The sequence below is a fragment of the Astatotilapia calliptera genome, chromosome 12, assembly GCF_964374335.1.
Source record: "Astatotilapia calliptera chromosome 12, fAstCal68.1, whole genome shotgun sequence".
In the NCBI taxonomy this organism is placed as follows: Eukaryota; Metazoa; Chordata; class Actinopteri; order Cichliformes; family Cichlidae; genus Astatotilapia; species Astatotilapia calliptera.
Genome location: NC_137433.1, coordinates 14887644 through 14898166, shown reverse-complemented (window position 1 = coordinate 14898166; position 10523 = coordinate 14887644). Strand labels below are relative to the sequence as shown.

The 10523-nt window shown below is 41.0% G+C and overlaps 2 protein-coding genes across 3 annotated transcripts; both read right to left on the bottom strand.

The window, feature by feature from the left end:
• Positions 1 to 1850: 1850 nt before the first annotated feature.
• gatd3l (glutamine amidotransferase class 1 domain containing 3, like) lies at positions 1851 to 6546 on the bottom strand. 2 transcript variants are annotated; one of them, XM_026188839.2, is made up of 7 exons: positions 6257 to 6546; positions 6122 to 6174; positions 5924 to 6037; positions 5702 to 5833; positions 5480 to 5572; positions 2195 to 2360; positions 1851 to 2090 (listed from the first exon to the last, which is right to left on the bottom strand). In XM_026188839.2, exons 1-7 carry the CDS (start codon positions 6371 to 6373, stop codon positions 1956 to 1958), a joined length of 810 nt encoding a protein of 269 aa, XP_026044624.1. In that variant the 5' UTR covers positions 6374 to 6546; the 3' UTR covers positions 1851 to 1955. The 2 variants fall into 2 exon arrangements, with proteins under 2 accessions (XP_026044624.1, XP_080165184.1); XM_080309058.1 differs by having other exon boundaries at positions 1851 to 2360.
• Positions 6547 to 8243: 1697 nt separating this feature from the next.
• On the bottom strand, positions 8244 to 10347 carry tmem127 (transmembrane protein 127). The gene is made up of 3 exons (XM_026186654.2): positions 9579 to 10347; positions 9316 to 9480; positions 8244 to 9222 (listed from the first exon to the last, which is right to left on the bottom strand). The coding sequence occupies exons 1-3, from the start codon at positions 9814 to 9816 to the stop codon at positions 8912 to 8914; spliced, it is 714 nt and encodes a 237-aa protein (XP_026042439.1). The 5' UTR covers positions 9817 to 10347; the 3' UTR covers positions 8244 to 8911.
• Positions 10348 to 10523: the final 176 nt, after the last annotated feature.

Sequence of the window (10523 nt, the reverse complement as noted above, 5' to 3'; positions counted from 1 at the left end):
CTGAAAGAGTGTTGACTGATTTTCTTTTCTAAACACTTAACACCTATCACTGTTAACACAATAGTCCCTCTCATTAAAGCTTGGGTAACCCTCTAAAATAAGGCTTCTAAAGAGTCTAATTCCCCTGTAATTAAATTGAATTTCTTTATTATTATTATTATTTTGTAATTATATTTATCTACAAGTAGTTGAAGGTAGGTACACTACGAGTTCTTTTTTTTTTACAGAAAAATTAGAAATAATTATAATCTAAGTAGATTTTAGATTTATATAGCAATAACAATTTTATTGATATAGCACATTACATGTGTAAAATCAATGTGCTTAATAAGACAACAGTATTAAAACCCTGTGTAGGTTTACAATGCCTTAAAGACAGTGAAAACAGCAAAAACAAAACAAATCAACAGGACCTATTCAGTGTAAACCCGGGTTAATAAAAAGGTTTGGAGTCTGTTTTTGAATATGTGCAGAGTTGTAGATCAGCAGGAAGTTGTAAAAAACAGACTACAATAACGGAAAACACCTTCAGCAAAGAGAAAATGATTATATTGTAAGTGAATTTAAATAGTGCACAAGTGATCTAAAAGGTGTATCTAAAATTTTGGATATTTGACAGGAAAAGAGGCACAAGTTGTATTGTAAGTCATTTTAAGTACTGTGTACAAGTTTTTGGCAATTTTGCAGAAAAACTATATTTCCTCATCTATATTATAAGTACACTAGTAAAATAAGTACACAAGTAAAATAAATTCATATTCTGTTTAAATGCGGAGGAATTACACCTTTAGTCATGGGCCATGTTATAAAGTGTTACCAAAGCTTGTTTATAGCAAACCTGTAGGTATGAGGCTGCCATTGCTTTCAAAATGACACAAAGTCAAGTCAGCTTTATCTTTCATATTAAAAGTATTTCAGAGGCTCTGTTAGATTCTACTTACTTGCAGCTTGCAGAACCATCTTAAGCAGCAATGGCATGAAGTAATTGTTTTCTGCATGACTTTGTGGAGGTCTTACAGAAAGTGCCCAGGTCCTGTGGCCAAATCATTATCGCTTCCCCACCGTGCCTGACAGACGGTGTGAGGTGTTTGTGCTGATGTCTGTTTTTTTCTTTAACAAACATGGCCAGGCATCTCCACTACTTGTTCAGTTTTTTTCTAATTATACTGTTATAAGCTTTAACATTAACGACTGACTAAGATCAGCTAACTGAGGTCTCTAGAGTCTGATGTAGCTGTTGGGTTTTTCCCAGTTTTTCTCAGCATTGCGTGGTCTGACCTTGGGGTGAATTTGCTGGGATGTCACTCCTGGGAACACTGTGGGATTATTTTAACACACACCCGAATACTCCAAACCAGCAAACTGACAAAATGTCTGCATTTACAGAGAAGCTCACACTTGCTGATCAGTTAACTAAGTGCTTTGATTGACAGACACTAACTGCCACTTACCTTTGTTCCCAGTTTTTCCCAAGATTACTTTTCTTTACATGACTAACTATTGTGAGTGCAGGCAGTGTTCTGCAGAAAGCTGAATCACAGTTTGATTTAAGGACTTAAAATGTCGGGGTATTTGTGCAATATTAGACTTTGTCTACACTTTTTGGGATTAAAACCATTAAATATTTTCTCCATGTGATGTTTATCTGTTAAGTTGGTGGAAGTAGCTGTGATGGTGCTTTCTCATGCTCCCAAATCAGCAGTTAAGAGCACAAATGTACCAAAAGAGGACACTTGCTATTAAAACTCTGACTTGTTATTTTGAGGAAGCGCAGTGGATTTCTCAGTCGCTGTCTTTAACCCCATCCTTAGCTCTCATATTGACCAAACAAGATTACACAACACACAGCATTTGCTGTTTTACTAAACTATTTTTTTTATTGTTTCAGGTAAGAATTCATCACAGTACACAGGTGTATATTTTGCAGTAGCACTATTTCTTCTCCAGATGTCACCTCACTTGGTTGACATGCGCATGACATGCTTGACCATATTTCCAATACCATCAAATATATAGTGATAGTGATAATCAGTCTCCCACATGAAGGATGGAGTGCTAACCACTTTGTTCTTCTCATCCACATAGGCTTCGTAAAGGAAAGGGTTAAGGTCAAATCAGAGGTTATTTCAGGATAATGACAAAGAGAATATTTTTCACTGATATTAATACTGAACAGAAACCTTGGAAAGGATATATATGGCTCACGGACGTTGTGGCGAGCACCCATGCCCTTCACAGCCTGCACCATGTTTGTGTTTGGCCAGTTTCCCCAGCGGGTGTTGTCGTCTCGCTCGTAACCCATGGTTACCTCAATGCTCGGCAGCACACGGCAGGCCAGCACAGGAGCCATGCTGGCGAGTCTGAAACAGGAGCAGGAGAGGACAGTTGTCTGAGGTCGGAGACTTACCGGTGTAAGCCAGACAGGTGGGACTGAGTCCTGAGAAAAGAAAGTCTCTCCCAGAGCAGCACTGATTTGGTGTGACACCACAAAACTGGTGGCTAGATTAGGATTAATATGATCATTTAACAGCAAATTAAATCCCCCCAAAAACAAAGTTTTAATTTGGAAAAAGGGAATAGAAGCTCAGTGGACGTTTGCCATCACTTAATCTGCAATTTATACCCATACTCTTAATCGATGACAGGCAGCTGTACCTTGTGATACTACAAATGTTGACATCCATCCGATGCCAGGAAAATACAAGGCCAGCATTGCAGACAGCAGTACTGATACTGAGAACTTATAAAGACAGCTTATGTTTGGGAGAGCAGTGTGTCATGATTTATGAGATAAAACATCATCAGTTTGCAAATTCTAAACACAGTCACAGTCATTTTTACTTTCTACAATTATTAGTCAAGACAAAAAAACTCATGTATTTTGAAACTGGGTTTGTTTCAGAGCTGGGATGTAAATGTGCCTGTCTTCGGATCAGCTTCAGTTGTTTAAATGTGCTAAAGGCTATAAATAAAATAACCATGACAACCAAAAGTTTTTTATTTTGTGTAGATTTTTTATAAACCTTTCTTTAATTTAATATATGTTTTCATTAATAATGCATCAATCCAATTCATTGGGCTACATACTAAACTTAGAGGGCAGAAATAAAGTATCGTTCCTATTACCAGACTCAATCTGATTCCAATACCAGCATTGGTATCAATACTATCGATACTTCGATTGATCCACCCACCTCTAACAGACAGGATACGTCATTCTCTATTCTACCCACATTTTTAAATACTGTTAACAAAGCTAAATACAGACATGCATGAAGCACTGTTCAGTTATTTCTCAGGAGAAATGAGAGCAGTTTCTAATGCACTGCGCAGGTATTTGAGTTTTAAGAGTGCTGCCTGCGAGCCGCAGTCTTCACAGACATTGAACATTTCCTCGCCCCTCTTTGCACCTTTTGATCTGCCTGTCAGACATCGTGGCACTGAAAAGCTAAGGTTTTTTTTTTTTCTGCATGAAGCTGCAGCTGGAGGGTTTGTGCCATGGATGGAGATGCGCATTGCAGAGTACTCATTATGCCCCCCAGGCACTAAATTCTCGGTTTAAGAAAGGTGGCGTGATTCTAAATATAGGTTTGCTTGTTTTGTTGGCAGATCGTTTTCAGATTTAAAGACTCAATTACAGCTCTGACAAAACAGAACAATGGAGGGGGTGTTATATGGAGGCAGCAGGGCTCCCGTCTGCAATAGAAACATGTCATCACTTTGACAGTGATACTCACTCCCAAATTACACAGCTTGCAAAACATTTGAAGGCCTTTGCTCTTGATGGTAGAATGGCTACAAATGATGGCTGTTTTAGTCTTTAAATAATCTGTAATGGCTCCGACTCCTCTGTACGCATTAATGGCAGTAGGAAAGGATTAGTCCTCTTTGGGTTGCGGTCAAGAGCACTTTTTAACCCTACTCAGCCTCCAACTCCACTCTTTAATTCCTGTAATCCCGCATCTCCTTTGACCTTTGACCAGGCCTTCTGCACCCTGTTCCCTGTCTGCGCAGCCACTGCTCATCACCTCATCAGTGCCCTTGTGCCAACGCAGTCACCAAGGCCAAACCGGTCAGAAGCAGTCTGAACGGATGTTTTCAAAAGACAAAAAGGCATTCTGTAATCAGATTACATTACGTAATCTAGCCTCGTTCAAAACTTTTTAGTGCGATTGGGTTACTGATCCAAAAAAGAAAAAAAAAATCTGGATTATCCTAATCCCAACAGAAGAGTGAATTTAGGGGGATTTTGTGAAGAAAATGTAATAAAAGTTTAAAATTGATCAAATAAACCAACAGTTGGAGAGATCATGTAGATGAGGTAAACATTAGGCTATGTATAGACGTTTTACTGCAGTAAAGTGGGAAAAAAGGTTTCTCTAACCAGAAAATCAGCCCTGTCATACATCAGGACTGCCTGCAATGACACAATCATCTGAGGTGCTGCAGTCAAAAAAAGTGTAAGTACACATTCATGTAGGAAAGCCAGCTTTAAAAATCTGTTCTCTCCATAAATGAGGCTCATTATGATCTTATGATTTAAAACGTGGGTTCAGAATACCCAGAAGCCACAGCCAGCACCCTGCACTGTCATAATGTATGTAGTCCCATTTAGAACAGGCGCAATCGGGATTTGGTCGTCTCATACAGTTTGAATCCGGATCAGGATGAAGTTAATCCAATGCTAATTTAAAAAATTAGCATTGGATTAAGTGAAAAAAAGCACTAAAGTAAGAGGGGTTACATGAACCTGGAGATTTTCATAGATTATTGTGATCCTGATTTTTTTTTTTCTTTCTTTTTCCTTTTTAAAAAAAAAACCAAACAAACTATTTTTGAACAACACCGGAGTGTCAGTACCAAGACTGTCCTGTCTGCTTTGAACTGTAGGATTTGTGTGGTCTGCCTGCCCTCGTGTTCCTCGATGTCAGCTTAGGACTCTGCTTGTCCTGCTGTCTGCTCTGATCAGTGAGAGCCAATAAGGAAACTTTTAGCACACGATTTGTAAATCTTCTCAATCACTTATTTAATTATATGCAGCTTTTCTTCTCGACTGGGTTTGTTATTTTAACACACTGACTATTCTCAGTAGTTTCACTGTTCCACAGTAGAAGTCAGATTTCCATGTGCAAATCTTTACTCGCAGGAAATGAAATGACTAACAAATTTTAAGGATGCGATGTGATCATTTTTACCTAATAACATCATATTAGTAACTACTAACAGAATCACACTATAAATATGAAGTCTCTCAGTCAGCAGCTCAGCATTCACTGCCTGACTGTTTTCCTTTTTACAGCCTCTCCATTGTCCCAATTCCATTACGGGGATTGTTTAAATCTTTAAATAGTTTAAAGTAATCTAACATAATCTGATTTAAAGCGTGCCAGAACTCACTGGCGGTCTTTAAAGTGGCCTCATGATTTATCAAATTCTCCATCAGTACTGCAGTAGTGAATATTGCTCGGATCATACGCACCCGATAGGCTTGCGTGAACGATGGAAATCCTTAAGCACCCTTTCCACGTCGCCGTGCAGCTTGCAGTCTTTGCCGTCCTTCATAAAAGATGATCTGAAGAGTAAAAACTAATAATTAGTGGTTCATTTTTAATGTAATACAAACTTGTGTTGTATCTAATCCTAACTCTGTTTTACACCAGCCAGTCTCAGAGTGATTTCTTCACATGTCAGCACTCCTCACAGATTCTTGATGATTCCATGGCCTCCTGGAAAGATGACGGCATCGAAGCTGTTGACGTCCAGCTTGGACAGGTCCTGCATTTGTGTCATTCCCTGTCCGTGACTGAAGCGGGCTGCCTCCATCATCATGTTCCTGCGGGGATGGACAGAATTCATCACAAAGTGCACCCACGTAACCATAGACAAAGTCAAAACGCCCACTGCGCCCATCTTCGAGGCCCACCGGTTCTCTCCAGAGGCAGGTTGCTTTCTCATGTGGTCAATCACGTGCATCTGCTGTTGATTTGGAGCAAACATCTGGAAGCGGGCGCCGTTACGGCTCAGGTGGTACATGGTGCTGAAGACGAGAGGGGTGCATTACCATCTGCCTGTGTTAATTCAGTCATGTGCATTTCCTGACCTCAGCAGGAGTGATACTCACTAAACCCCTTCATGGACATCAGTACCGTCCCACCATCCACATCCTGAGAAAACCTGAAACACATGGACTCACCAAATCACAACTACACCCACACTGGATCTGCTCCTTTCTCCCAGACTGATCTGCATCACTTACCACTGCAACGTTAGTATTTCCCCAGTTGCCGTAGTCACCCTGGTGCACAAAGCAGGCAGGCTGGCGAGAAAGAACAGCCAGCGTTTGTTTTGACAGCAAAGCCCTGGTTGCCAGCATGATTTAGCTTCAATCTCACTGTTGTAGAAGAAAAATAAAAAAGACTTCACAGTTTTACCACCGAGCCACGTAGAGACTTTTAATGGTCGTGGTGTTGATGTCAACGAGGTTGTCCGTATATATACCTGTAGAGTGGGGCTAAGTGACGTTGCCACGTAAGCTCTGTCTTCTGAGAAGAGTCGTCTCTTGTTCGCCTTGACTGACTTACTCTCCTCCTCATGAACACTCTTTCCTATTAATACCTTGTTTATTTATCTGATTAAGTCATTTGGCCACAGAGTGACACTTCAGCTTTGAAGAGCAATGTAAACATGTAGTGCTTCAACCCAAACGGTATCTTGACCTTTTAATAGTTTAACTCTTGGTGACAGATGCAGACGAGCGAACTTGCAGAACAGACGCTAAAAATGTTAGAGTAGCTAACATATACTTTGGCAGAACAGTCACAGTGTCTTTTATATAAGGCAACAATCGAAGTGATGCCTGAGTGAGCCCTTTTTTCCTGCTTTCTATAGTTACTCCTTTGTCCCAATTCAATTACAGGGATTGTTTAAATCTTTTGCGTTTAGCTAGTTCAAAGTAATCTAAGGTAATCTGATTTATGAAGTGTGACAGAACTTGACAGTCTGTAATTTAACCTCATGACATACGTTATTCTACACTAGCTCATTATTTAAAGACTGTTTATTGATCACATTGTGCATCCAGGAAAAGCCTTGCAGTCTTTGCCAGTAAGACTTTTTTTCTTTTTGCAGCAAAAAGATCCTGGGTTCAAGTCCCCCGGTCGGATTGGGCTTTTCTATGGGGTTTCTCTGTTCTTGGTAGGGTGAATGGTGATTCAGAATCACTCATTTGTGTGAATGTGATTGGCTTTCTGTCTTTTTGTGTTAGCCCTACAACAGACTTGCGACACGTCTTAGACGTACCCTGCCTCTCTCTGCTAGGCTCCAGTCTCACTGCGACCCTCAAATGGATAAGTGGTTAAGAAAACGGATGGATCAAGCTTTTAAACTGCTTCATACTTCTGAACTCTTCACAGTAAAAGGCGTACCATACACCCTCTAAAGTCCATTAGACCTTAAGACTCTTACTCTCTTTAATGCCATGTTGTGTCTACAGTCTCTAGACTACGAGACCAGAAATATCCCAGGCAGACGTGAACGTTAAAGTCACAACACTGTTAGATCAATGCAGATCCTTCAGACTGCATTTGCTGAAATCCCATTAAAACAATGTTAATTCACAGATGACGAGCGAGAGGCAAAAGTATGAGGTTTCCTTTATTATGATCACTTCTTTTTTAAATGTATAAATGATCATTATTTACAAATTGAGGAAGGGAGGGGGGTTATAGTGACAGTTTGAGGGACAAATGCAGAAAATTATGGAATCAACAGAACAATACACAACCAACAAGAATCACAACATCAGTCACAAGTCCAAGCCTCTGTCTGTGGGAGATGTTCTTGTTGAGATTGTGACTCAAAGTTTAAAGTCTTCACACAAATGAACTCATGCACTGGAAATGCATACTGAAACGGTCACATGTGGGAATCACAAAGTGCAAATAAATTTATTTTTTTTTTCAAAAGCAAACACAAGAAATATAATGAACAACTTCTGATGCTGTGAGGTGTTTTTTAAACTAAATGTCACCCTTACTGTGAAATAATACAAACATGTTTCTCACTTTCTCTCAATTGCCACACACACTCACTCACTCTCTCTTACACGCGGCGCGAAGACACACACACACACACACACACACACACACACACACACACACACACACACACACACACACACACACACACACACACACACACACACACACACACCATGATTCGTTTTAAAACACCAAAGACCTGGCTCACAATTTCTGACAGTTTTCTTATGTCAAGTACAGAAGGGAACAACGAAGACTTAACTAGTGAAAAGAAGAACAAAGCAAAAACTACAAAAAGACAGCACAGACAATAAATGAGGTCCAATTTGATATCTTATATAAAATAAAGATGTTCAAAGAATCTCGTCAGTGTATTTCTGCATCTGTAAGGTGTCGGTAAAATGAAATTCACACAAATGGCAAGCACGTCAAACTAAAACCATAACGCAAACAAAGCTCCACTCACATCCGGTCAAAAGCAAAACAACTGCCGACAGCGCTCATTCAACTAAATCCTACAAAAACAATCCAGCTCTGGTTGTTCCATCAATTAATTGTCATGAGCCGTGTTGAGCACTTCCAGCAAGTTTAGTTTTCTTTACATGTAAGAACCAAATCCCTAAAAGCCATTTACATGCAATTCACCAACAACTCCAGTGGTGAAAGTAAGAATTAGCTTCTACATTTCTGTCACCACTAAAGAAAGCTTTCATGCACCCAAGCACCGTCATTCAAGGAACCTGCGCACTGACACGCTGTGTTCACTCAGTATTTTTGCAAAGATATCCATTTGATAAAGAGCGGGGCTTTGCCCATCAAGCTAAGTAGCTGTGCTGAGAGAGAAAGGTGTTAGCAAGGCGAGTCTGGTGGCATTAGGGTGTGTATGCGGGTGGCGGTTGAAATTGATTGGCAATGTCATAATCGGCAGGAAATGTTTCACTGCTGTCCTCCATCTCCGAGAGCAGCTCTAAAGCCTGCTCTTCCTCCTCAGTGGGGTAGTGACGAAGGAGATTTGCAGCTGTGGCGAGGATGGATGCTCCGCCCGCGCCCGCCACCAGGTAGAAGCTGATAGCAAAAGTGACGTATATGAGAGAGCCGTGGTACTTTTTGTGCTGCTGCTGTAGGGACAAGATCAGCTCTGAGGCCCAGTAGCAAAAACCTATGACTGTGGCACACTGCAGCACTGGTGGGAGACAGAAAGAAACGGTTACAAACCATTGAATTTACACATTGTCTGTCTTTTTCTAGACAGCATGAGGGGAAAAAAGATTATTACCTGTGAGAATATGTGCAAAAGCATATCTGCGGGTTATTTTCAGGGCAGGGTGCTTGGGACCAAACACATCCAAGAGAAAAGCAGTCAGACTGCAGAGGATTCCCAGGAAACAAAATCCAGCGATTACTCTCAGCAGCAAGATGGTCTGCGGGTTCACGCAGTAATCTGATGGGAACAGACGGCCACATCACAGAACATTACACGTGAGCTCTGGGATTAATTGCTACTGTGGGTTTTTAACGGAGCTTGTGTGTGGGCCTCACCATCCAGAAGCTTGGGGTCGATGTATCCCAGGACATCTGACACCCCCAGCTCTTGTCTCGGACAGGTTCCTCCGTGGACGCGGAGCCAAGCCGGCTCAGCCAGAGCTGTACATAGCGCTGTAATGGACAGAGCTCCGGGAAGAGCCGACACAAGGCTCCGCTCCGGCTGCTTGGGCAACGAGGTGCCCCCTCTCCTCCTTCGGCCTCCAGGGACAGTAGAACCCGGCGGGGCATACATCCTAATCCGATTTCCTCGTCCTCTGTTGTATAGTGTTGCTTTCCCTTTATTGTCAGTGTACCTGACAGCACTGCGCTAGTAGCGAGCAAGTAAGCCACAAAACCGACAACCGGTAAAGCTAATTCTGGACTGATGACAGCGGCTCGGCTCCTTTGTTCACTCAGTTTCCAAATTAAAATAGACCATAAAACTAGCTGTTTAATCAAAAGCAGTGCAGGTGTCTGACTGACGGCAACACAATGGACAGATGGCGTTCAGGCCTGCTAGCTCTGTTGTTAGCCTGAAAAGCTAACTTCTCGTAAACGTAAAATTTCGTCAAGTTTTTCTTTGTTACAAAAAATAACTTTAACAGCGACCGACACGACAGTCATACGTCTATAAAGTAATATAGCTAACAACACTAATAAATTAACGATCGATTTGGTACACAAAAAACAAAGACAAAACAAAAGGAAACGTCCGCTGGCTTCCTCGAAAACACTTGACTTCCTTGTTCATACCATTCTTCTTCTTCGCGGTCTCGATAGCTGTGAAAGTCAGTACTCCCACCTACTGGCGACTCCTTCTATGGGAGTGAAAGTCATCATACAATAACAAAATTCTCGTCTTTATTTTATTAAACTCACTCATTGTACATTAACAAAATAAACGTGCTCGCGTGAATAGTTCATAGGAAATCATAAAAAGAGATGACAAAAAATGTATAG

Coding starts and splice junctions, on each gene's coding strand:
- gatd3l (XM_080309058.1), bottom strand. CDS start 6,373: ATGCTGGCAACCAGGGCTTTGCTGTCAAAACAAACGCTGGCTGTTCTT. Junction 5,573..5,701: donor CATGGAATCATCAAGAATCT/GTGAGGAGTGCT, acceptor TTTACTCTTCAG/ATCATCTTTTATGAAGGACG. Junction 2,361..5,479: donor CGTTCACGCAAGCCTATCGG/GTGCGTATGATC, acceptor CTCCTGTTTCAG/ACTCGCCAGCATGGCTCCTG.
- tmem127 (XM_026186654.2), bottom strand. CDS start 9,816: ATGTATGCCCCGCCGGGTTCTACTGTCCCTGGAGGCCGAAGGAGGAGA. Junction 9,481..9,578: donor CGACCCCAAGCTTCTGGATG/GTGAGGCCCACA, acceptor TGTTCCCATCAG/ATTACTGCGTGAACCCGCAG. Junction 9,223..9,315: donor TTTTGCACATATTCTCACAG/GTAATAATCTTT, acceptor GTCTCCCACCAG/TGCTGCAGTGTGCCACAGTC.